This window comes from Perognathus longimembris, chromosome 3 (assembly GCF_023159225.1).
Source record: "Perognathus longimembris pacificus isolate PPM17 chromosome 3, ASM2315922v1, whole genome shotgun sequence".
In the NCBI taxonomy this organism is placed as follows: domain Eukaryota; kingdom Metazoa; phylum Chordata; class Mammalia; order Rodentia; family Heteromyidae; genus Perognathus; species Perognathus longimembris.
Genome location: NC_063163.1, coordinates 1,693,028 through 1,719,720, shown reverse-complemented (window position 1 = coordinate 1,719,720; position 26,693 = coordinate 1,693,028). Strand labels below are relative to the sequence as shown.

At 60.6% G+C, this 26,693-nt stretch overlaps 1 protein-coding gene across 1 annotated transcript; it reads right to left on the bottom strand.

Moving 5' to 3' along the window:
* Window positions 1–2,563: 2,563 nt before the first annotated feature.
* On the bottom strand, window positions 2,564–24,657 carry Irs2 (insulin receptor substrate 2). Its single transcript, XM_048341096.1, has 2 exons — window positions 20,730–24,657; window positions 2,564–3,535 (listed from the first exon to the last, which is right to left on the bottom strand). Exons 1-2 carry the CDS (start codon window positions 24,622–24,624, stop codon window positions 3,531–3,533), a joined length of 3,900 nt encoding a protein of 1,299 aa, XP_048197053.1. The 5' UTR covers window positions 24,625–24,657; the 3' UTR covers window positions 2,564–3,530.
* Window positions 24,658–26,693: the final 2,036 nt, after the last annotated feature.

Here is a 26,693-nt window from a genome sequence, read left to right as displayed (position 1 = left end):
CCCGCGTGCCAGGGAGAAGTCACCGCACCTCTGCTCCTTCACCTGGGAGCCCAGGGTGGCAACGGCAGAGCGTCCCCGAGACGGCGAGGCACTAGGAGGGAGCTCACCCCGACGGGCAGAATTGGCACCCAGCCCTTGGGAGGACTCTGGTTTTATAAATGGAAAGGTTGTTTCGTTAACCTATCTACTTTTCATTAAGCTTCCTAATTCAAGGAACATCTCCGGTTTCTAGTATAGGTTTTAAAATTGAAAGAAGTATCAAAAGTATTTTTTTTAGGAATCTAGAATTTGTAGTTTGATGACTCCAAACCCCAAGGAGATCCACTCTGTTCACCCGGGAGGTCAGGGGGTGGATGGGGTCTCTGTTCACCCGGGAGGTCAGGGGGTGGATGGGGTCTCTGTTCACCCGGGAGGTCAGGGGGTGGGTGGGGGTCTCTGGTCACCCGGGAGGTCAGGGGGTGGGTGGGGTCTCTGTTCACCCGGGAGGTCAGGGGGTGGATGGGGTCTCTGTTCACCCGGGAGGTCAGGGGGTGGGTAGGGTCACTGATCACCCGGGAGGTCAGGGGGTGGATGGGGTCTCTGGTCACCCGGGAGGTCAGGGGGTGGGTGGGGTCTCTGGTCACCCGGGAGGTCAGGGGGTGGGTGGGGTCTCTGTTCACTCGGGAGGTCAGGGGGTGGAGGGGGGTCTCTGGTCACCCGGGAGGTCAGGGGGTGGAGGGGGTCTCTGGTCACCCGGGAGGTCAGGGGGTGGGTGGGGTCTCTGTTCACCCGGGAGGTCAGGGGGTGGAGGGGGTCTCTGTTCACCCGGGAGGTCAGGGGGTGGAGGGGGTCTCTGTTCACCCGGGAGGTCAGGGGGTGGGTGGGGTCTCTGTTCACCCGGGAGGTCAGGGGGTGGGTGGGGTCTCTGGTCACCCGGGAGGTCAGGGGGTGGAGGGGGTCTCTGTTCACCCGGGAGGTCAGGGGGTGGGTGGGGTCTCTGTTCACCTAGGAGGTCAGGGGTAGGTCGGGTCTATGTCAATTTGGGCATCCACGCAGAAGAGACACCAAAGCTCCAAGCTCCGTTCGTTCCATAAATAATGTATTTTATTTTATTGCATATGGCTATTAAGGAGGGTACCCACGGTCAGTACAGACTAAAATACAATGCACTACTCTAGTCCAGTCGAGCCTCGTCCCCGCGGCGCCACGCCTGCCCACGTACAGCGCTCACGGAAGACGGGGCGGGGGAGGGGAAGGCTCGTCCCAACACGATAGTGGGGAGCCTGTTGAACATCTTCGTATCCAGAAACAATGCGTACCCCAAAAGAAAACACTGCTCACTAACGGTTAAAGTTTATATAGCAAAAAAATATTTTAAATTTAAGGTAAGTCAGGCAAAAATGTACAAAGACCCAATATACAGTGTGAAGTTTTAGCAAACATAACATTTATACATTTTGGTTCATTTCTGTAAACTAAATTAAAAATGTAAATATTGCATATGCCTTTTTTTTTTTTTTTGAAATGTACAGGATAGAGGAACGTTTAGTCTAGCATCGGCGTTTCCAGGTGCGGTGGGAACGTGAGCCATCGGTGTCCAGGCGAGACCTACGCATCGACCGCCGCGCCGCAGCCGGGGAGAAGGCGTGCGTTCAGTGCTCCGAACCCGGACAGCGACCCGGCCAGCGCCCTCCACCCGCTCCCGGCGTCCCACGACGCGCCAGAGCTGTGGATTCCACACGTCCCAGTACAGGGTAGCACACACACGGACACCGACCTTCGAACTGACACGGTATGCATGGCCTACACACTGCTACGATGCGTCATCTCAGAAAAGAAAAACCTTAATGCTCAGGGATCACTTTACATTCAGCTTTGTCTTGCAATACAATCCTCTGTTCTAAGAGTTCACACAGAAGCAGGAAGACTTTTTGCATTGCCATTACGTATATATATATATATATATTTTTAAGACATTGAATTTTTTTGGTCTTCCTCTAGAAAGCCTCATTTAATTAATGCATTATTCTATAGTGATATATCTCTCTATATTTATATATATTTTCTCCAACAACAACAAAACCAATTTTAAAAGAAAAAGGAAAAAAAAAACAAAAACCCAACGACTCAATCTCCAAGCACGAGTGCAGCCTCGACAGGACGATCAGGGAGACAGGCACTGCGGGGGGGGGGGGGGGGGGGGGGGCGGGCAGCGCCTCCGCCCCCCCCCCCCCCCCCCCCCCGTGAGGAGTGGCAGGCCGACGGGCCACCTGGGCGGAAAGCTCAGCAGTTCTGGGTGACGTCTGCGACCGCGGCCACCGCACCGACATTCTCAGAACACTGAAAACACACAGCCGCGGAGCCTCGGCCTCGTCGAGCGAGCGGCACGGACTGCGAGAGGTCGCAATGCTTCTCTTCTCGCTTCCCCCACTGCGGAACGGCTGCGGTGACTTCTTGTCCCCCTCCCCCTCCCCCTCCCTCCCCTTTAGGGCAGCCTTATTGACCAACAAAACAGCATTCTATTAACGGTAATAACACACGTAAAAAGTGAAATCTGCCGAACCCAGACCGGCTCTGAGCTGCTAGCATGCCTACGCGAGTTTTTTGGTTAGAGAAGATGCAGGCCCAGATTCAGGGCAGCAGAGACATCGGAGCTCGTGGATAGGAGAAAAGGCTTCGGCGATTCGAAGTACCTACAATGAACATCTACACAGAGAAGGTTAAACAAGCCAGTCTAAGGTACAAAGAGGTAAATCATCCCCTCCCAGACCCCCCCACCCCCCCCAGATCCCGTACAGCTGATGATTTTTCAAAAGTAGGTTGCTTCAGTTACATCTACTAATTCTTCTTGCTTGCCATCCATCTCCAAAGTCCAATCCCAGGTTTCACTCGGTGGAGAAATGTCAGTCCCACACTGGGCTCTGTGCGCACGTAGTAAACATGGCAGGTCCCGGCCGGACTCGAGTCTTCTTGGGCACTCGGGGCGGGGCCGCGCTGACACCCCGGGGCAGGGACGCAGGAGGTCCCGCCGCACCCAACCCGCAATCCGGCTTTTACCTTGAACTGAGGTAGGACTGTGGTAGTTTTGAGTGTAAGCCAGTCGATACCAGATTTTACCACTCTAGTGGGTGCTGGAGAATCTCCCAGCATGCTGAGGGATACATCCTGCTTTGTAGAAACGAAAGGAAGGACATGAAGACACTGGCCACCATTTAAGGCCAATGGAAACATCCGACTTGCTGGGAGAGGGACGTCATCTGCTAACGTAGTCGTGAAACAAAAACGAAATGCAACACACACACACACACACACACACACACACACAGCGCAGCCATGAGCGGCCCGCGGAGGAGTGGGTGAGGCCGGCCGGCAGGCGATCGTGGCGTCGGTGGGTGCCTCGTCTAGCACGGTTCACAGATGTCTCGCGATGTAGTCACTGGGATGGGAAGGGAACGCGAAAGCAGCTTTGGGTCGAGACGCGCCGAGCCTCTCCCGGGAGCAGAACGTTCTCCGCGTGCCACCCAGAGGCGCCGCGCAGGTCCACGAGGGCTTCACTCTGAAAGAGAGAGCAGAGGCCTCAGCCGCGACGCCCGCCACAGAGCAAGCGCGCAGCTGGGGGCGAGAACCCCGGCCCCCCGGGCAGGACGTGGGTGGGGCCTGCCCTAGGAGGAGGTGCTGAGGAGTGAGCCCCGGTCGCCGTTCCCAGGAAAGCATCGCCAGTCGCCGTGACGACAGCCCTGTGGCCACGCCCTCTCGGCCTTGAACAGGCGGTAGAAGGGGGCTCACCTATCTGCAGTGCCGGACAACCCCCCCCCCCCCCGGCCCTCGATGCCGACCTCAACTCGCAGACTCGTGACACTTCCTTTGTGGATCTAATTTCCTTCCTATGCATTCCGAGTTCCAGCCCCAACCCCCTCCCTGCCTCCAGCCATTTCTGCTCTTGCCATGGTTGAAATAGGGTCTTCCCCACCCCCCCAGGACAGCCATCCGCCTATTTCTTCTACTTCCCTTGACCAACCTATTTCTTTTGAGACGTAACCTCTGAAATTTCAACACTCCTGCAAGTGCCTACGTTCACAGGGAAACCCTTCGACACGTTTCTTTTGGGATTTCTTTCCTGGTGCAGGGTCTCCTCTAGATTTAGAGGCGAAACGGACCCAAAGCACCAGTGTTCTTGTTCTGGCAGGGAGCCAGTCTGTAACCCAGACTGACCCAGCGGAAGCAACCCCAGGAGCGGCAACAGAGAAGCCCGGGGGCAGCCCAGCAAAAGGAAGCGGATGCCACGGAGCCCTGGGAAACATAGGTGCTCGTGAAGACAGCAGGCAGGAGGAAGAGACTCTCTCTAAAACTGCTTCTGTTGGTTTGTTTTCTCATAGGAAAAAGGCCCTGGGACAGAAGACGGCTTCTCTGACTGACATTCAAAATCTCCCTCCTCAGGGCGCGCTGGTGAAGACCGTCGGCCAAGGCCCTCAGTCAGCCCGAGTCCTGAAGGCCCTGCCCGGGGAGAGGCGCGGCGCGACGCCTCCACCGTCCAGCAGCTGCGCCTGCTGGCCACCGCGCCACCGCCGGTCCCCGGCTCCAGCAGGGAGAGGTGGGGCTGGGAAACACGGCGACAGACCCCAAGGTACCTGGCCTCACACACTCGCTTATTCGGAGCTAAGTTACAGGCCTGGTTCGTGCAGCGCAATTGAAAAAGAACAAAAAGTGCGTTCCAACACCACTCGCTACCTTGACGTCCTCAGCCTTAACTGTTTATGCTTCCTGAGGCTGAGATGATAGCAGGCGTTGATTCATCCATTATCGCCGTCCATTCACTGCACACCAGCAGCAGACGAGCAATTCAGAGCCGTGGCCAGGATGTGTTTATTAGGAAGGAAGGCAGACTTTGAACTCGGGTGTGAAGCACAAGACAATGGAAACCTGGGAGACCCGCGTGTTGCTCAGACACTGGCAGACACACACACACACACACGTTCACTCCCAGAGCTGGTGTGTATCAAAAAGGAAAACTTTCTGACACAGCAATGAGACTGGGATTCCAAAGCACTCTCCATCCGCCTCAGACACGGCTCTGTGAAGCGCCAAGAGCCTCTGGAGCGGCAAGAACGCTTGGCAAAGGAAGTCACTTCACTCATTCCTCATTCATTCATTCTCCTGTGGGCGCGGGTCCCGAAGGCCATAACCGTAACCCTACAAACCAGTTACCACCCCACCATTTCTCTCCCGCCGACAACAGCCATCCCACGCAAATGAGAAAGAACGTCCACCCTGGCTTCAACCAACTGGAGTGAGAGAGGGAGGCAGAGACATCAAAACAACAGAGGCACTGCTCTTACACACGTAGAAAGGCTCCAATGTGTGCAGAAGTGTCAGAATACTGAGATGTCACCGCACCAGCGAGCGGCGTGCCACCACCACAAGGACGCTGGGGAAAACCCAAGCAAACACCGAGGCCGGTTTGTGTCAGCGAGACGCACGGCAAATCTGCTCCGGCAAACCAGGCCGGGCGTCCCCGCGGCCCGTGGTTGTGACTCACTCCCGTGCTTTCATTATGGCTTCCTTAATTTGTGTTCGTACGCGCTGGAATTCAAGGTGCTATCCCGGTGTTCACAACCCAGTCCACGTGCCTGAGTCAGGGCCATTTTCTACTCACGGAGGCCCGGGTTCTCTCACAAGAGCCCTGCTTGACCCCCCCAGAATGCCCCCCCCATTGGGCAGAAGTGGAGGAGGGCAAGGCAGCTCCGGAAGGTAAATTTAGAGACAGCACTGTGCGCTCCAGAGGCCAAGGCATCTCTGATTCTGCTTCTAATGGCAAAGACAAAACCACATACTTGTTAAGCTTCTATCTTAAAAAAAAAAAAATGTCTAGTCACAAATGAGCTTAAGCAAGCAAGCCTCGGGTAAGTGTGAACCTATAGTTTAGACCTCTGAGGTGAAACATAGAATTAGGGAGGGGAAATAAAGCTTGAGTCACAGGAGAAACTCCTTGAAAAGCAAGCCTGATAATTCAGTATCTCCCAACTTCACTGAACGCGAACAACTCTCCCAAGAAGGGGAAAATAAGTACGGCTGGGCGTGATAACAAGGGAGCCAGAGATTCTAAGAAAAACGGTCATCACACTTTCTTCTAAGCTGGAAGAAAAAGTGGCTTACAAGGAACACACGGGCGTGTAAGCTGTGACACACGGGCCGGCACTGCTACCAGCTCCTCGGGAGAGAATCCCACGCCAGGCCCCCGCGCCTCCCAGCCACCACTCCAATGCCTGCTACTAGACATTCCCCAGCGTCGAGTTGTGACTTGTTAATGACACGATCCCCCGGACGGGAGGAGACAATCTAGTTCTCTCTTAGGCTGAAAGCCCCTTGAATTCCTGTTCAATCCTCTGTGTGTGGGAGGCCCTGTGACTGGGTGCTCCTGCCTCCCAGACCCAGGACCACCGGCTTCCGACTTCCTCTCCACACCCCAATCTCACCGGCAGGACCTGCCCCGCCCCGGCCCTGACAGACGCACAGCTGTCCTTCAGCGGTGGCTGGGTCTACTCTCTGACCTCTCCCCCACCCCCGTGCCGGGGCAGGGGCCACGTGACAGGAGGTGGCGTTTGCTTCCTCCCCAAACACTGGGGACACCACTTGCCTCGTGGCTCAAGTGGCGGACTCCATCACTCCTATCGGGAAACGTGCTAGCTCCGGGCTGAAGAGCCGTCCCTCCTCCCGGCTGTCCAGCGGGGAAGAGCTGCGCAGCGCCTGCGGCCACCGTGGGACAGGACGGGACGGTATGCCGGGAGCCGCACGCGGGGAATGTCCCTTGGGCCCCGAGTTTAAACCGCTACCCCCATCACCGGCTTTTTGTGATAGACAAATAAATAAATGTTACCGTGCTGGAGAGCGTGGCATCGGGGGCGCAGACAGAGAGATGGCCCTCCAGGCCTGTCCCCGTGACTCGGGCCTGTCCCTCCCCCCACCATCCTCGGTGGCTTCCGCTTGCCTCATCCTCACCACCCACCACCCAGAGTAACCTGTTTTACTCTCTCCATCTTCGGGTATTTGAGGAGTCTAAGTGGATTACGTAATGCCGTTCTCTTTCATTGGTTCTTTATAAAACTCTGCTCAAAGGGCACCACAAACAGTACCCTGGTATTTGATCCTGCTTCATAAATGACACTGCACGTCGCGTGTGCGCTTGAGAGATGTCTTCCTTGCCAAGGCAAGCCTGGCCTCGCTCTCCCTGATCTCTGTGTCCCAGCGCCCGGTACCAGGCGATTTGTCCTTAACAACGCGAAGCCGAGCTGCACTAGCCTCCTGAGGGACGGGGAGCTGGACACAGTCTCCTAAAGGAAAACAAAACCTCAGGCCCCGAGAGCCAGAAGCCGAAGCCTTTTCATCTTACAGGAGAATGACATTCCAAAGCGGAGGTCAGAAAAAGCACAGCCAACCCTGGCCTGCGGCCTGTTCCTGCGAATAAAGTTTTATTGGAACGCAGCCACACGCGCTACGCCCCGCAGGGCTTCTTCTGCCTCGAATATAGCTGGGTAGCTCTGACAGGCACGGCGTAACAATCAAGTCCCAAACGCTGACCATCCATCACGCCCCTCACAGGTAAGCCTGCCCGCCCAGATGGGCAATTTGTCAAAATTAAGACTGTCTGTTTCCATCCGGGTGCCACACCGGAGTCCACCAGATATGCCTCTGAAAGCACCTGTGAGCGTACGTACTTCTGAAAGGCCGAGGGTCTACCAACACCGTGCTGTCCCGTCACAGACCCCGCTGAAGACCAGGGAGGAGGCGGTCCACCTCGCCTCTGCCGCTCAGCTCAGGCCTAACGCAAGGCCCCCCGAGGACATGCGGTCATCCATCGCCACCTACGCGTGGCGTGACGCCGGCGCTCCGGACGCTACGAGGGTACAGCTGCCCACGTCAGCTCCGAAATTCCCAACAGGGCCCTCTGAACAGGTGAGTCTAAGTACTGTCCTTCAAATCTAGTCATACTGGGGGGGGGGGGCGCGGAAGGAACATACTTTGCGTTACAATTTCCAATGGCCTGCGAGCAATGCAATTATTTTCCCAGACTTACCATTTTTTGCAAGTATGATTTACCACCACGTAAATGGTAAATCTTGCACGTGCTATAGAAACGTTTATATTTTGAAACGGTAAAGTGTGGTCTTGCGTTTTTCCTGTCAGGCTAAGAAACACATGCAAGGAAAGTGTTTAAATTAGATCCATCTCCAAATGGTTTTGCTTTGGTAGGGGACAGGAGCTTGAAACTCGGGGGCCGCACATTCTTGCTTTGGCTTCTTTTCCTTCCAGGTGGGTACCCACCCTCCACCACTTGAGCCATACCTCTACTTGTGGCTCTTTGCTGGTTAAATGGAGAGACTTTTCTGGCCTACAGTTTGCTTCCAACTATGATCCTCAGATCTCAGCCTCCTGGGACGCTAGGATTGCAGGTGTGCGGCGCCAGAGCCCGGTGAATGACACCTGTTGTCACATGCCATCGCCACTGGACCCTTCTTTCCTGAGAACGCTTGCACACCTCTCAACCGGCCGACGGTATCTACGTAGGAGAGGACAGGGCCCTGCCTCCTCTGGAGAGCTGACGACGCCATGGTCCTTCTGTGACGGAGGCCCCGGGAAAGGCCAGTGCCAGGACGACCGCCGCCGTCATCATCCCCCGCCCCTCAGGCCCAGGGTGCTGTGACTGTGTTGGACACACGGCGCTGCTCCCTGGAAGGGCTGGGGTGACTCAGTTCAGCCTGGCCGACACCCTAGAACCACACGCCTTCCCCACGGGCTTGTGTGGAAGACTCAGACGGAGCTGGAGCCCCAGGACTGGGACCACCACCACCGCCACAGTCCTCAGCCACGCCCGAGTCCCTCCCCCCCCATGGAAACAGGGACATTCTCTCCCCGGTCGTGACCCCCCACCCCCGGTGGGGTCACAGTAAAATGACCGAACGAGAGTCTACACAAGAAACTCAATCTCGACCCACAAATGATACACGGATGCCGATTTGCACATAAAGCAACACATAGTAGCAGCGTGACTCACGCCGGTGCCTTGGCTCCTTCCTGCACCTCCAAACGCTGTGACACGCAGCCACACGTTGGGCTCTGAACTACAAAGCCTTCTGGAGGCCAGGCGGCCCCGGGAGCCGGCTCCTCCCCAGCCCGCTGGTCCCTGGCCACAGGTGTCTGAGCGCACACACCCGCTGCGGCAGCCCCATTCCTTCAAAGGCAGCAGGCTCGCTGCCCCTCTCCTCGCGCCCCGACGGCCACAGCCGTTCTCCCCCGGAGCCCCACCCTGGGAGCGGACCCCACCCCCGGGAACTTCCTGGCACATCCCTCTGCGACTCGGAGCGGGTGACTTCGCGAGGGCTGACGTGCGTCTCCTCGAGTTTCCTTACGCAGCAGCACGCTGTCTTACAACTTCCACTAGGAACTAACCGTGAGCCCCGACGTCGACACGTCTATCTACCCAACGCTGGGCTGCGCACACCAGCGCCGAGCGGCCAAACACAGGGCGGCAGCCCGGGTCACGTGAGGTCGAAGTCAGCCTTCCGTCCAGGAGCTGAGCAGCCGGGGGGGCGAGAGAGGGGGCGCGCAGCTAACAAGCCCCCGGGCCTGGGTGCCGCCACGGGCCCCGGGCGAGGGGAGACAGAGGCCCTTTGAGCCAGCGTGGCATGTGCGAGCTGGCATCCACGAGACCCCAGTGCGTCCCATCTCCGCCCCCCACATCGTCTCCCTCTGGGCCAGCACGAGGGGCTCGAGGGACTCTCTATAAACGCTGACTCGAGACTTGGACGGCGTGCTGCGTTCCGCCGGCCCCCCTCGGGCCACGGGGGACCGATGGATTCCCGGCACCCAGCTAACAGCAAGTCAGCGCTCACGGCCCGAGTTCTAGAACTCAGGGCGCCAGGAAGGTGTTTCGCAGCAGTGATTACACAACCCGGAACCAAGACCACACAGGGCCAGCACTGCTGAGAAACTCAGGGGAGCACCCAAACCGGAGGAGTCGGTTCCACGCCACCTTGGACATGTGAACTGGACCCCCCAAACGCCAAAATGTCACTGTGTTTGGAAGCTGCCTTCACAAGGTAATTCCCACCAGGAAAAACGACTCGCCACAATCTCAAAAAAAGTGTCTGCCGACGTGTGGACGCCCACGTACGGAGATCTCCTGCGCTTCTTTAAATCTAGTGCTGCAGCCCGGCTCATTCGAGTTTCAATTTTAATTTTGTGTTTGTGCTGGGGCTTGAACTCAGGGCCTCCTGCTCTCGCTTGGCGTTTGTTTCTGTTTCACTCAAGGCTAGCACTCTATCGCTTGAACCAAAGTTCTACTTCCAGCTTTCTGCTGGAAATAAGAGCCTCATTGGCTTTTCTGCTCAGACTGGCTTCGAACTGCGACCCCCAGGTTTCAGCCTCTTGAGTCGCTAGGATGGTGGCCACGAGCCACCAGGGTCTGGCTTAACTTTTTTTTTTTTCAATTACCCTATGAGCTCGATTATTTTTCTGAAGCCAGCTTCGATGAAAGCACCTCTGCCCTTCGGGAAAGGAGAGGGCGGCCCCCACAGAGCCGCTGCCCATGCATCGGCTATACACTTCCTTCCCATGAACTGTGTATCACACGTCTGTCTAGCTGACAACGGGGCCCAAGTCCTTTCCAGAGGTTTCACCAAAACTCCTTTGTCCCAAGTAGATGGAAGGGCATGTAGGTAAAGTTTATCCCTGTTCCCGCTGTACGTGTCAAGTGTTATTTTAGGTCACTTTTATGTAGGAAGACAGGAAAAAAGAAAGAATACCTACTGTCAACTCAGAAAAGACAGAAGCTGCCCAGTTTGGCACTCTCTCCCTGAAGATGTGCATCAAGGTGCCGGCGCCAGACACTCCTTTTCCAGCCTTCCGGTGGGTGGTGTCTGCACGCCCCAGGGTCCTAGAACCTCCATTTCTGATCTCCAAACAAAACAAGCTGCTCAGCGCGGTCTAATCCCTTCCCCGTCTAATCCTACTCATGGCTCAGAGTTTCCAAAGCACTATTTGCATAGTTTGTAAGTTTAGTAAGGGCATCTTGGACCACTTCCAAGGCTTTGCCTCTCTGATCTACAATTTCCCCCATTTACCCATCCGTCAGGGGCAGCCCAAGTCCTGAGGGAGAGACCAGGCAGGAGCTGGGCGGGGAGGGGGGACGGGGGACACGGATGGACACAGGACGCGGGCCTGAGCGGAGAGTGGCCTAACTCAGGCAGGATCCTGCAGCGTCACACCCAGAAACCCACAGGGCCCCTTCGTGAGCCCACAGCTTAGACCCCTGGGCACCCGAGGCCAGCACTGCATTCGCAGGTCCTTAGGCCCCAGAGACACAGGGGTTCCCAGAGGACTCAGCGGCGGGCACGGGAGGGTCTGCCGAGAGCTGGGACCCACCCTTTCCCATGGTGCCTCCCACCAGCTGGGCCCCACGCTTTCCCATGATGCCTCCCACCAGCTGGGCCCCACGCTTTCCCATGATGCCTCCCACCAGCAGGGCCTGACGCTTTCCCATGATGCCTCCCACCAGCAGGGCCCGACGCCTTCCCATGATTCCTCCCACCAGCAGGGCCCGATGCCTTCCATGATGCCTCCCACCAGCAGGGCCCGACGCTTTCCCATGGTGCCTCCCACCAGCAGGGCCCGACGCCTTCCCATGATTCCTCCCACCAGCAGGGCCCGACGCCTTCCCATGATGCCTCCCACCAGCAGGGCCTGACGCTTTCCCATGGTGCCTCCCACCAGCTGGGCCCCACGCTTTCCCATGATGCCTCCCACCAGCTGGTCCCCACGCTTTCCCATGTTGCCTCCCACCAGCAGGGCCCATGCTTTCCCATGGTGCCTCCCACCGGCTGGGCCCCACCCTTTCCCATGATGCCTCCCACCAGCAGGGCCCCACGCTTTCCCATGATACCTCCCACCAGCAGGGCCTGACGCTTTCCCCATGATGCCTCCCACCAGCAGGGCCCCACGCTTTCCCATGATGCCTCCCACCAGCTGGGCCTGACGCTTTCGCTTTCCCATAATGCCTCCCACCAGCAGGGCCTGACGCTTTCCCATGATGCCTCCCACCAGCAGGGCCCCACGCTTTCCCATGATGCCTCCCACCAGCTGGGCCTGACGCTTTCGCTTTCCCATAATGCCTCCCACCAGCAGGGCCTGACGCTTTCGCTTTCCCATGATGCCTCCCACCAGCAGGGCCCGACGCCTTCCCATGATGCCTCCCACCGGCTGGGCCCCACCCTTTCCCATGATGCCTCCCACCAGCAGGGCCCAACGCCTTCCCATGATGCCTCCCACCAGCAGGGCCCGACGCCTTCCCATGATGCCTCCCACCGGCTGGGCCCCACCCTTTCCCATGATGCCTCCCACCAGCAGGGCCCGACGCCTTCCCATGATGCCTCCCACCAGCAGGGCCCGACGCCTTCCCATGATGCCTCCCACCAGCAGGGGCCCGACGCCTTCCCATGATGCCTCCCACCAGCAGGGCCCGACGCTTTCCCATGATGCCTCCCACCAGCAGGGCCCGACGCCTTCCCATGATGCCTCCCACCAGCAGGGCCCGACGCTTTCCCATGATGCCTCCCACCAGCAGGGCCCGACGCCTTCCCATGATGCCTCCCACCAGCAGGGCCCGACGCCTTCCCATGATGCCTCCCACCAGCAGGGCCCCACGCTTTCCCATGATGCCTCCCAGCAGCAGCAGGAAGATGGCCTCCTTGTCCTGGGTCCTGGGGGAGGCTCCCTCCCGCCTGCAGAGCTCGGTGCTGCTGGTGACCACGCACGCTGCGCTCGACGGACCGCCCGCCCTGCAGGAGGCCGGCCGGGGGGCGCACCGGGCACACGCCGCCTGCCTGCACTGTGTTTTCAGCAGGGGTCGCCCCGTGAGTTTTTAGTCTTCGTTCCTCATTCCTGTGGAAATGGGGTTCCGGTCGTATTTTAAAAATGGGGGGAAAAAAGAGAGCAGCTTGGTCCAACTGAATTTGTCTGAAACCATTTCTCTTTACAAATCCAGTAAAATAAATTTTGCTCTCAGAATGAAAATTTCCAAGGATCTCCTGGGCTCCCGGGGAGATAATCACCCCGTAACAACGGATTCCTCCTTCGGCAGCTTCTAAGTTGGACAGTTCTTGTCATAAGCTTGTCACTAACTAGGGGATGACTCATAGTGTAGAAGACCGCTAATGGACTTGTTTATAATGAGGGGTGTGGGTGTTCCCTCCTAACCCCCGTCCCTGGGAGCAGCAGGTGGGGGTCCTGGCCGCAACACGCAGGACTTGGGTTCTGTCCGGCAGTCTCGCCTGGCCTTGGGGGATGGAACTGTCTCCAAGTTTTCTCCTAACTCTCCCGTCCCCTTTCTTTCTGCTTCGGACCGCCAGAGAGCCTTCCCAACTGCTCCCCGGAGAAGGGCAGGCTCCGTCCTGAGGGAGCAGGCCACATCCTGGAGGAGAGTCAGCCAGGGTCACGCAAGACTCAAGGAGCTCTCGGCAACCATTCTCGCAATGTTTACCAACAGCCCTACCCTCCTGAGATCCCTGACCTTGAATAAGACACCAAGTTCCTGGGCCTCTGTTTTCACAACCTTAAAATAAGCAAGGTACATTATGTCAGTGCCGCCAGCCCCGTGCCCTCAGACGCCCCGGCGTTGGTTTGTTAGTGTTTTTCAGATTGTCACCTCACTGAGTTGGAAGGGTTTTTTAATGGACTTGGGGGTGAGGGCACCTTGCCAAATATCCAGTGTGCCTTGTTACCAAAATGTATTGTCAGACAGCCGGAGGAGGAGAGGGCGCCCCTCTGTAGACACTGGAGTTCTTGGAAGCAGGGCTGGGGCCTCCCCACCTATGAGCCTCCAACAAAACAGCAGCCTTGGAAGTCACAGCAAAGCCTAAGCTCTTCTTCCCCTTGGCAGGCATGAAACGGGTGTTAGAAAAGCAAGGGCTTTCCTACAACGCTGCCTTTGCCTCACGGGCCCTCAGCAAGCCTCCCCAGGCTCACTGTGACGCAAAGAAGCCATCGTTCCTCCCGCTCAGTGACCGGTGCGGCAGGTCCCTGTGCTCACTGAGATGAAGACGGGGGGGGGGGGGGGGGGGGGAGCAGGGCTCTGTGTTCTCAGAAATGAAGGGCCTTTCCCCCCAACAAACGGGAACTCAGCTGGCTGTGCTCACATCACAGGACGCTTTATAATACTGCATGACCTCACGCTGTCTTCACACCATGAAGCAAGGCGAAGAACCTTCTGAATGTTGCCCCAGTTCTTTGCCCAATGGAATTGCCTGTAATGACGAACCAAAATACCGGCTCCGCGGCACCCAACTTCAATCTCACTCTCTCAGAACCGTTAACTGTCCCACCAACTTTTGGGGTTGTTAGTGACACATTTTGGCGGCAAAAGAGGACCTGACTCAAGTCCATGGAGATCACAGAGCGGGGGCATTTCATAGTCACAAGTGTTCAGCGCTGCGTGGCACATCCTGCCACACAAAAGCACCAGCTGCTCTTAACTCAAGCACAGTAACAAAATCACATCGTAATAACTATTTTTATGCTTTGAGAAACCCAGAACCTAATGTAGCATAAAAATTCACTCAAGTATAAGTACGAGTTCCATATAAATAGATCACTTATCTAACAGTAAGATCATAATTAGGCTTAAGGTATTGTATCAAGTTTCAAATGGGTCACAAAATTCATCATTAGTACTTGAGTTTTGCTTATAAAGAAAAAAAAATTCTTGCCTCTTGGACCGTGATTGGATGACACACACACACACACACACACACACACACACACACGCATGCGCATAGTGCCATCCCTGAGCCAAGTGCTGGTGTTTCTTGTCTATAATCCTAGCTACTCAGAGGCTGAAATTGGGAGCATGGTGGATTGAGGCAAAAAAGGAAGTGCATGAGACTCCCTCTCAACAGAAATGGCTGGGCATGGTGGGAAAAGGACCTTAGATCCAAGGCTAGCAGGGGCCTCCACAGGAGACCCTATCTCAAAATTGAACAGAACTCAAAGGGCGTGTGGCTCAGCACCCAAGTGCCTGCCTAGAAAGCACAAAGCCCTGGGAGTTCAATCCCCAAATACTGTGCTGCTCCTGCAAGCATGTACACGACACGCACACACGCGTGTGCGTGCACACTCACGCTCCATCAGCTTCAATAACCTTTATAAATGAACGCTGAAGACCCAGCATTGACACGGCTCAATGCATGTCACCATTTACCTTTAAAGTACATGTCCACAGAGCAAAATATTAGACCCAAGTATTCCGGATTGCAGTAAAAGCACAAGAAGCGACAAACGTCTCGTAAATCTTCATGCAAAAGTATCATCTATGATGTAAGACAGGAATGCAAAGTTTAAAGACCATTGTCTCTGGAAAGTAACCACGATTCTTTGCATACTTAGTATCTTTCTAGGCTAGCAAAGAAACCGGAGGTACTAAATGGGCTAGTTTACTGTTTGCACACAGCCTGTAAATTTTCATCTAACTCCACCTCGGCATTGGGCTAAGAAGCGAGACCAGCAGGCACAGACCTATCTGGCAGGGCTTGCACTATTCACAGAGCACACCCGCCCAGCCGGCCCTCCCCAGCCCGGCGCCCTGCTCAGGGCACACTCAACGCCAGTCCAGTCGTGGTAGCTGTCCTGAGAGACACGGAGCAATCCGTGACCGCACTGACCTCCGCACGTCCTCCCGCCCGCCTCCCCAGTGCGCTCCAGAATCCAAGTGGCATTGGGCCCTCCACACTGTCCCCTCTCCCCCCCCCCAAGTCCCCACTGCCATCCTGACAAACGCGCACACCAACCACAGGAATCCACGCGCTGTCTGACCCGGCGGAGAAAACGGTTCTCACAGAGCTTGGACACCCGTGAGTGCCCTCACAGTTTCATAAAAACTGGCAGTCCTGAAATCCTACTTTGTTTGTGGAAACGCCTTGCCCAGCGTCTGCAGAAACATGTTTCACTCACGCTGGTCTAGACAGACCAAGTGCAGAGGAGACCCCTGGCCCTCCCTGGGCCCCAGAGCGGGTGCTGGGCGATAGGACCTCTCCCTGGTTCCCGCTCTGGGCTTGGCGAGGCAGATAAGAGTAAAGTTACATTTCCCCTCCAGTTTCTAAGGTGAAATGGGAACGCTGGATTCTATGCTACCCCACAAACAAAACAAAACAAGACCAAAAAAAAAAAAAAAAAAAGCCTCCCCACTTGCCAGATCTGATACCACAAGTTACCTAGCTCCTGGAACTGTGCTTGCACAGAATCGCATTAGTGGGAATTTTAACAGAAAGCCATTATGCCCGTGCTGTCGTGAAGACTTCTGCCAGCCCTTCTCTTCTCAAAAAAAAAAAAAAAGAGCTCCATTATAACACAGATCCTGCTGGAGAAAACCAAACACTCTCTGTCTACCAAAATTCCTCTTTGGGTGAAGAAGAACAAAACAACCAAACATCTTCCTCCTCTATTTTGACAACCAGCGCCGCTACAAATCAAAACTAGTGACCCTTCCGTGAAGACAGGGAGCGGAACCGACCCTCAGACAAGAACGCCAGGGAAGTTCAGAGCTCTGCTGCCCTTCATCCCGTGCTCCTCCGTGAAGCCCCGCCCAAGCCTCCTACACGTATATTCTGATTGTATACTCTGATCTCGTCAAGAGCTCGCCACAGGGGAACAAATCCCCAAAGGCAATCCAAAGTGGGCTTTGAATATGGGTCAGGAACCAGGCACTGTTTCCCTGCGTTGTTATTCTACTACGTAATGTGAAACACTACTTTGTTACTTTCCAGAGTTTTCTATGAACAAATCTTGTTTTGTTTTGTTTTGTTTTGCTGGCTGGTGACCAAACCCAGAGCCTCTCTCACACGCGTGCAAAGCCAGGCCCACACCTAGCTCCCTGAGGAAACCCAGGCTAAGTGGGGGGGGGGGGGGGGGGAGGGGGATAGGTGGGTTCTCACTTTCCGGAGGTGCTGGCTCGGGGTCCCTGCCACCTCCACGACCCCCTGCACCAGCTCAGCGTCAAGCCCGACCCGACGCATCCGAGGGCCTCCCAACGCACGTGGTGCTTGCGATCTCCGTGGACTCCCAAGGGCCCCCCCCACCCCACCCCCCCCCGCCCCACCCCACACCCCCCGCTGGCCCCAGACAGGGCGAGAGGAGGATTCGAATCACCCCATTTCACCGACAGAAATCCAGAAGCACGGGGTGAACGAAGCAGCCTGCCCAGTCACACACGCCGCAGACTCAAGAGCAGAAGCCAGAAACCCGGCTGCCTGGCTCCGGGCACCCCCGGCTCCTTCCGCCTCCTCTGAAGTACTATTTTCGTAAAGGTTTCCCTTTCCATAAAGGAATCAGGGCGAGCCACGTGACTTTCATTCAGGAAAGCCGGTGTGTGTTCTCAAGCACCTTGGCTGTCTCCCGGGGCGAGGAGGACGGGAAGGGGCCTGCACCTCGTCTCCAGCCGCACAGCCCCGGGCGCCTGGAGGAAGGAAGCTCTTCCCTGAGCGCGCACTCCCTGCCTGACTACGGTGAGGCTTTGCAGACAAGAATTCCAATGCTCACCCTTCCTCTGGGAGCACTTTTAATTCCAGACTCTTCTCACTCTGAGATATATGAGCGGTGGTCTTGTATCAAGCAAAATTTAAGAACACATGCTTTTTGTGGTGGGTAGTTCTTATCTAACCTGTTCGCGATGCACAAACTAATTTTAAGATGAAAAGCCCCATTAGTAAGGGTAAGCCAAAATAATGTCTCGGGACCCTATCAATCTAGAATCCTCATGCAAAAGTAAAATTAATTTCAAGCAGCTGTTTTCAAACACAGAACATTCAACAACGTCATTCCTAGTTTCCAAACCACCACAAAAGCCTGTAAATTGGCCAGGGTTTTCTAAATACGTAACAATGACCAGTAAGATAATAAGCATAAGTTAGTTGTTCTGGACTGTACATGAGAGCATGCACAGATATGTACACCATTTGTATACATACTCAACTAAGGTGTGCTGGCTTTCCCATCAGCGCTGTGCTGGTTCCCAATTCTGCTATTACCAATCCTGGCTGCAAGTGGACAGCTCTGTAACCACATGTGCAAACACTAAACACTCCAAGACCCCCTCCACCACCATTATTCCACTTCCCGGGCACTGACAGGGTCTCATCTGGAGCTGGTTTGGTCGGAAGCTTCTAAGAGTCAGGGCAAAACAAAGTCCATTTCCTGCTATACTGCCGCCGGCCCCCCCCCCCCCCGCCCCCGAAGAAGTCAGATTTTATAAATCCTTTTCCCCAGGGACACTCATCTATGGAAACCTTTCCATCTGTAAGCACCACAAAGAAAACTTCCACCTGCATGTGCAAGTTACATAAAAGTCCACGTTCGTTCTCAGTTCCTAAATGTCCTCTTGGGCTCAATAGAAAGGAACATTGCACCAAATCCAGCATGTGCTTTCCAGCAGAGAGCAAGGGCCCTCAGCAAGGACCGCAAGCTTTCCGCTCCCTTTCTCCTGTTCTCTGAAGTCGTTTTCTAGAAATCCAATTTGGCCTAGGCGTCCTCTTTTTAACATGTGGTTTTGGCACAACTGGACAAGTCATAGCTATCTTTTTTCTCTAGCACAGTCTTTTCCCTTTTCATAAGGCGGCTGACCGTAATAACCAGACACTGGAAAAAGAGCAGCAACTACACCGACTCCTATTCAGCATGGAACATGCAAGCAAACTGCTGCCCAGACTTCGAGACTGTGAATCCCACGGGCACAGAAGCGACTTTACGCCAATGAGAAACCTTAAGTGAGGTGTCTAAGCAAACTCACCTCAGGCCAGAACTGTCACTGGTCTACAAGAGGCCACCTACAATGGGGTTTTAAGCTGAAATACAGAATTTTCCCAAGGCCTTGAGTCCTTTTAGGCTGGTGGGCCGGGCTGTAGCCCAGGCTTCCATTGGAGAAATCCCATCCCTGGCTCCGCCCACCTCAGCCCTACGGGTTCCATCTTCATCAAGACAGGGAGGTGTTCCCTGCTCAGACCTACGGTGCCTCTAATTAGAAGCAGATCTGGGCAGAAGATGGCTCATTCCATCTCACTTTGATGTATACACACACGGACACACTGCATATAGGTGTGTGTATGCGTGCACGCACAATGTGTGTGCAAGCTCTCCTCTTCCTTCCCCATCCCGTGCTGCGCTGCTCTGTTCTGCCAGTCTATGGCTGGGATGGCCACAGTCCTTTGGCTCTCTAGCAGCTTCACACTGTTTAAAGAACTCCAAGCAAGGTGACCTTCACTGCATTACCCCATACGAGAACACTGCATCAACCTCTAGGGCCCTAAATCTGATCATTCCACCCGACTTTTCCTCTTGTCTTTCTACAGTCCTAATAAAAAAAGGAAACAGAACAAAGGGCGTTCCGCCGGCAGCTATCATCTTACATCGTCCACGCTGGGCCTGAGTGGCATTACTCTGGCCTGCTCAGTTTACAAACAAAAGGCAGATGGGTCCCCAGGACATCCCATCATCCCCTTCTGTCACTCGGCCTCCACCACCGGCTAGCACCCAGCACCAAGTGGACCAACACTCGGTAGGGCTCCGTTCCCACAGCCTGGCCTGCTCACAACACCAGGGAGCAGCAGCTACACAATTCACACCACCACCACCACCACCCCCCGGCTCCTCCCGCCTCCCCTTACACCCTACTCTCAGTCTGAGGCAGCCAGAAGGGCGGGCCAGCTGCAGAGAGAGCACAAACACATCTCTGGTTGCTCATGGATAGTTAATGAGATGGGAAGAGCACTGGGCACCCGCATGTACAACTGTTCTTGGAAAGACCTGTGTTTGTGCCTTTAAAGCACCGATCCTGAAACCTGGCTGCACTTTTACACCACCTGGCTACTGTGTGTGAGACACACCAGCACTTGAACTCTTGTCAACCCACGGTTAACTACAAACAAGAGTCTCCCATCCAGAAACTGCCCCCACTGGTGTGGAAGCATTAGAACTGCGCGTTCTGCGGTTCACGCCTCTAACACAGCACTCAGGAGGCTGAGGCAGGAAGATGGAGAACTTGTAGACAGCTACACACAGACTTGTTCCAAAACACAAAGCCAAATCCAATGAGAAGACATTCTCACCCTGGGCCAGGCCTCACCTAGCTGACCCGCTGGTAATCTAGGGTTTCTCTACCCAGTATCCACGGCACAGCTAGCCCTCCAGATGAGAAACACAACCCTGATGGACAAGCCCCCTCTCCTCTTCCTGCAAATCTGGGGTTCTCCCTTTAGCAACCACCAAAACCTAGGCACCAAAGACTCTTCCAAACCCTTATCGACAATGTCCTGGGGTCCAGCAAGGCACAGGAAAAAGCAGCTGGCTTCTTAGGTCCTTCACTAGCAGCCCCCTAACTGGACCTGTGACATCACGGACCCGTGACATCACGGACCCGTGACATCACCGACCTGTGACCTATCTGGTGAGCTTCCTCAGTGCCAAGAGATGGCAGGGAGAGACCAGGGGATGCAACATGGGCGGGTGGGATGGTGTTGGTTCAACCCAAAGACCAGCTGATGTTCCCATAAGGTCTTTAAGCAAGGGGGGGGGAGGGGGCGGTCAGAGCCAGTTCCCTGGCACGGAGGTAGGACCAGCAGCCCGCAAGGGAAGCAGAGGGAAGCCCGGAGATCACCTCTGCGCAATGCCCCCCTCCTCCCCTCCCAGAGCGCCTCAAGGTCCAAGGGCCTCCTCACCTTTCACCACGGTGGCCTCCTTCAAGTGATGGGACAGGAAGTCGATGCTGGCGTAGGCGCTGGCGGCGGGCAGGGCTCCCGGGCCGGGACCCCCGCCGCCCCCGACGGCGCTGAGGAGGCCCCCGAGGCTGCGGGTCCGGCCCCAGGAGCTCTTGTCCCCGGGCTGGGGGTGCGGCGCCGGCGGCTGGGGCAGGAGGCTGGGCTCGTCCCTCACGTCGATGGCGATGTAGTTGAGGCTGCTCTGGAACCCGGACGAGGTCTCTCTGCGCAGGGGGGAGCCGATGAGGCCGGGGGTCCACGCGCGGGCGTGGGGCGCGGGGGGTCCGGGCGGCGGCGCCGGCGTGGGCCGGGCCGGCGTGGCGGGCGGCTCGTCCGCGGCCCCCGCCCCGGGGCCGCCCCCCTCGCCGGCCCTGCGCAGGGACACGTTCTCCACGGAGGCCGAGTTGTGGCGCTTGGGGTTGTGCGCGAAGGACGGGGACACGGGGGTGACGGTGGTGGTGGAGGAGAAGGTCTCGGAGCTGTGGCGGCGGCGGCCGCCCTGCGGGTCGGCGCGGATGACCTTGGCCCCGCGGTGGGGGTCGGCGGGCGGGCCGGCCTGCAGGAAGGCCTGCACCCCGGACACCTGCTCCATGAGGCTCAGCCGCTTCAGCCCGGAGGTGGGGGGGCTGCTCACGCGCGCGCCCTCGGGCTTGGGGGGCGCGGCGATGGGCTGCGGCGGGGTGGCGGCCACGCCGAAGGCCATCTCGGTGTAGTCGTCCCCGGGGGGGCCGGGGGCCGAGGCCGGGGGCCGGCGGTAGGGCGCCCCGGGGGCGGCGGGCGAGGAGGCGGGCGAGGCGGCGGCGGGCCGGGGCGGCAGGGGCGGGCACGGGGACGCGGCGGCCTCCGGGGACAGCAGGCCGTCCAGGGGCCCCGCGCGGACGCCGCCGGGCCGGGGCGAGCTCAGGTCCAGGTTCATGTAGTCGGAGAGCGGGGAGCGCTGGCGGCTCTCGCTGCTGGTGCCCGGGGTGCCCGAGCCCAGGGACGAGGCCGGGCTGCCGGCGGACAGCAGCGAGGAGGACGAGGCCGCCGAGCCCAGCGGCGGGGGCGGGGGCGGCGGGGGCCGGGGCCCCCCCTCCCCGAAGTCGATGTTGATGTACTCGCCGGGGCTCTTGGGCTCGGGGGGCAGGGGGTGCTCGCGCATGCTGGGCAGGGGGTGCAGCCCCTCCAGGGACAGGCGCGTGGGGCGCACGGCCCGGCCGCGCGGGCCGCCCGCGGCCCCGGGCCTGGCGGACGAAGGCACTGCTGGCTGGGCGGGGGGAGGCCGCGCGCCCCCGGGCCTCTCCTCCTCCAGGATGCGCCCCACGGGGGAGCTCATGAGCACGTACTGGTCGCTGTCCCCGCCGCCCCCGCCGCCCCCGCAGGGGCAGGGGCCCTTGGGGGCGCGGGGCAGCAGCGAGCTGTAGCAGAAGCCCGGCGGCGGCGCGCCCCTGGGCCCGTCCTCGAAGAACTCGGGCGGGGTGCCCGCGGGGCCCGCCTCGCTGGGGGACATGTTGAGGTAGTCCCCGTTGGGGAGCGGCTTGGGGTCGGCGCTCTCGGCGGGGGGCGGCCTGGCCCCGCACCACATGCGCATGTAGCCGCTGTCGTCCGGGGAGCTCTCGGCCTTGCAGCCGCCGCCCGTCGTGGCCGGGAAGGTCCTGCCGGCGGCGGGGACGGGCGAGGGGCGCGCGGGGGGCACGGCGGCCCCCGCGGGGGGCGGGGCGGCGGCCCGGGGCTGCAGGATCTGCTTGGGGGCGGACACGCTGGTGGGGCTCATGGGCATGTAGTCGTCGCCCCTGCCGCCGGGCCGGCCCAGGGGCCCCCCGAGGAGGGCGGCGCCGGGGGTCATGGGCATGTAGCCGTCATCCGCCGCCCCCAGGTGGCTGCTGCTGCCGGAGCTCCGGTGGGAGCCGATCTCGATGTCCCCGTAGTCCTCCGGGTAGGGGTGGTAGGCCAGCCGCGGCGAGGACGCCGGGAAGGGCGGGCAGAGGCGGCCGGAGCTGTCGGAGAAGGTGGCCCGCATGAGGGTGTACTCGTCCAGGGAGGCGGAGGAGGGCTGCGGCGCGGGGCGCTGCCGGGCGGGCGTGGTCAGCGAGTAGGTCCGCTTCCGGAGCCCGCCGCCGGGGTCGGCCGCGTCCCCGGACACCCTGCGGTAGGGGCGGCCGCAGGCGCCGGGCGCCCGGTCCATGGTCATGTAGCCGCACAGGTCGCCGGCGCTGCCGTCGCGGGCCGGGGGCGTCTCCGCGATCGACTCGGGCGTGTTGCTCCGGCGGCTGCACGGGAGCCTGGCGTCGCCGGGGCTGGAGCCATACTCGTCCAGGGACATGAAGCCGGGGTCGCTGGGGGAGCCGGAGGCGGAGGCGCTGCCGCTGGAGGGGCGCGGGCCGGGGGGCAGGTGCAGCGGGGGCGGCAGGTGCAGCGGGGGCGGGCCCGGGGGCGGCGGGTAGGAGCCCGAGCCGTGCCCGCTGCTGGACGACAGGCTGCCGGGGCTGGTGGCGGCGGCGGCGGGGGGCGAGCGCGCCACGGGCATGGACATGGAGCGGCTGTGCTGCAGGGCGCCCCCTGCCGGGGCCGCCGGCGCCGCCCGGCCCGCGCGGCCGCAGCCGCCGCTCAGGGTGTGCGAGCGGCTCAGGGGCGCGCGCACCGGCCCGGGGCTCAGCGGGCTGCCGGCCACCGACACCGGCCGGCCGGCCGCCGCCGCCCCGATGACCCCCGCCGCGCCGGCCCCCGCCCCCGCCGCCGCCCCGACCCCGGCCCCGCCGTCGCCCTCGCTGGCCGTGCGGACCCGGCAGGAGGCGGAGCCGCCTTTGGCGGCGGGAGGGGTGGCGGCCAGGCTGTCGGTGCGCGAGCGCCGCACGAGGCCCGTCTGGCTGGGGGGCAGGTTGACCAGGTGGTGGTGGCGGCGCGCGCCGGGGACGCTGATGGGGTGCGTGGCCGACGACCCCGACGACTGGCTCTTGCTGCGCGGCCGGAACTCGAAGAGCTCCTTGAGCGCCTTCATGGCCTCCAGGATGGTCTCGTGGATGTTCTGCGCCACCACCGAGTCGTCGGCCTGCATCCACAGCTCCCCGGGGCCCGTGACCGCCGAGCGCCCCACCTCGATGAAGAAGAAGCTGTCCGAGTGGCCGCAGCGGCGGATGTTCATCAGCTGCAGCGTCACCGACGGCTGCTCGCAGTTGAGCTTCACGAAGCCGATGGTGCGCGCCGACAGGCACAGGCGGTACACGCCCGTCAGGTTCTTGCTCTGGCCCAGGCCCTTGGGCTTCAGGTTCACCTGCCACACCTCGCGGTAGGCGGCCGTGGCGGGCGCGATGAGGCCGTAGTGGTCCTCGGCGGCCGCCCCCGCCGCCGCCGCCGCCCCGGCCGAGCCCCCCCCCAGGGCGCCGGGCAGGGAGCCGCTGCAGGAGCCGGCGCTGGCCGCGTCGCCCGCGCGGCCCTCGCTGACCAGGTCGGTGAGCGCGCGGTACCAGCCCTCCTGCTCCTGCTCGTTCTCGGCCGCCACGGCGAAGTACTCGTCCTTGGTGTAGAGGGCGATCAGGTACTTGTGCTTGGCGTCGGCGCGCTTGTTGATGTTCAGGCAGCAGTCCAGCGCGATCACCCGCTTCGGGGCGCCCGCCTTGCTCCGCCACTTCTTCTCGCTCTCGTAGTACTCGAGCCGCGGGGGCTGCGGCGGCGGCGTCCCCGGGCCCGGGGCCTCCTCGCCGCCGCCCGGCGCGCCGGGGCCGCGCAGCACGAAGAAGCGCTTGTGGCCGTGCTTCTGCTTGCGCAGGTAGCCGCACTTGCGCACGCCGTGGTGGTTGTTGTTGTTGTTGTTGTTGTTGAGGTTCGGGCCGTCGCCGCCCGCCGGCCCGGGAGGCCCCGGCGGAGGAGGGCTCGCCATCGCCGGCGGTTCAGGCCGCGCCGCGCCGCCCGGCCCGGCGAGGTTGGGAGCGGAGGGCGCCGGGGCGCGCGGGCGGAGGCGGCTCCCCCCCCGCCCCGCCGCCGCCGCCACCCGCCCGGCCGAGCACACGCGGCCCCTCCGGGCCTGGGCGGTGGGGAGGGGTCGGAGCGGGCCCGCGCGGCTGGCTCGGTGGCGCAGCGCGCTCCGCGGGTCCCGAGGATGCCGGGAGCCGGGCGGTGGCCGCCCACCCTCCCACCCCCCTCCCCACTCCGGCCGGGTCCGTCCGCGGTCGCTCGCTGCTCGGGCGCCGGGGGAGGAGGAGAGGACGGGCTGGCGGGGCTGAGCCGGCTGGGCCGAGAGTCGGGGTCTCCGCGCCGCGGGGCCGAGCCTAGGGCGCGCGCGGCCGCAGCGGTGCTGTCGCCGGGTCGCGCGGAGAGAAGACGAGGCGCGCTCGGACACTCGGGGTCTGCGCCGCCGCCGCCGCCGCCGCCGCCGCTGCCGCCGGGGCCGCCGCCGCCGCCGCCGCCGCTGCCAACGGCGACCTGGGCTCGTCGCGGTCCCCGCCGCACAGTGAGTAACACATCGCGCACCGAGTGACTGAACTAAGAAGAGCAAAACAACATGTGACTCGGCGTTACGCAGGCACACACGGCGCCGACGCCCCGCCCCTCCGCCCCGCATTGGCGCCGCGGCGGCGGACGGACGGCGCGCGCCGCCAATGGGCGCGGCGCTCGGGGGCGGGGGGGCGGGCCCCGCGCGCGCCCCGCCCCCTTTCCCGGGGGCCGAGTTTCCCGCCGTCCCCTCCCCCGCCCGCGGAGGCCCGGGGCGGGGGCTAAGGCGGGGTGGGGGGGGCCGGCACGGCGGGGGCCGGGCGGGCTTCATTAATCAGGGGCTCGTTGTGGATGCTGGCGGAGGAGATGCCACCCAGGGCGGGAAGAGGGGCGCGGAGGAGGGGCGGGGGGCGGGCTGCGGCCCGGAGGGCCCTTCCCTCCCCGCCTTCCACTCGATTAATTGGGCTCCCAGCTTCCGCCGAGGAGGGGGGCGCGGGGAGGGGAGCGGCGGGGCGGGGGCCGGGCGGAGATCCGGGGCCCTGGCGGGGAGTGCGGGGTGCGGGGAGGGGGGCGCCGCCGGCCGTCCCGAGGTGTCGGAGCGCGCGGCGGGCTGGGCCCCCCCCCCTTGGGCTCCCCACTGCGGCGAGCGGAGCCCGCGCCCGGCTCGGGGGGCGCGCGCGCCCCGCCCGCGGCCGCTCCGCACTGGGCGGTGCCCGGCGCCGGGCCCGCGGAGGGGGCGGGCGGGCGGGCGCGCGGCCCTCGGTTGTTTACGCGCCTCTGCGGAGCCTCCCGCGGGCCTCGGGATCGATAAGCCCCCGCTCCGCCGTGCCCTCTGCGGGGACGGGGGCCGCCGGGGCGCGCCGGGTGCCCGCAGCCCCGCCCGCCCGGGGCGCCCTGCCCCCGCACCGCGCACCCCGCACCCCGCGGGCTCTTTCCGGGGCGTCACCGGCCCCCGTTCACTTGTCTGGCTCCCGGGAAGTGGAAGTCGTCGGCTGGGGATGTAATGGGAGAGAGGAGAGGCGTTAGGAAAATGCGGTTTCCATGGTGCCGGGGAGAGGCGGGCCTGGGCGCGGCGGGCGTCCTCCTCCGGCGCGAGCCCGCCCGCGCCCCCCGCGCCCCCCGCGCCCCGGCTCCGGGTGGGCGTGCCCGGGCCTGCGGGCGCCCCGGGAACCCCCCCCCCCGACCGTGCCCTTGAACTGCGGCGGTGGGCGGGCGGTGGTGGATGCACGCAGCTCCTGCGAAGTGGACGACGAGACCACCGCATCCCCTCCCTGGAAGACCGACCGGGGGAGGGCCCGGGGTGGGGGTGGGGGGCCGGGGATCCCCAGTTCAGAGCCCCCCGGGCCCACATCCCACACCGGCAAGGAAGCGGAGCAGACCCGCGACCCCGGGAGAATGCCCTCGTGACAAACAAAACAACTCGGGAGAATAGTGTGTCCTGCCGAAACGTCGGTTGTTTTGTGTTGTTTTTAAAATTAAGTCCTTGGAGTTTGCCTCGGAATGCCCGGCATACATCCA

Coding starts and splice junctions, on each gene's coding strand:
- Irs2 (XM_048341096.1), bottom strand. CDS start 24,624: ATGGCGAGCCCTCCTCCGCCGGGGCCTCCCGGGCCGGCGGGCGGCGAC.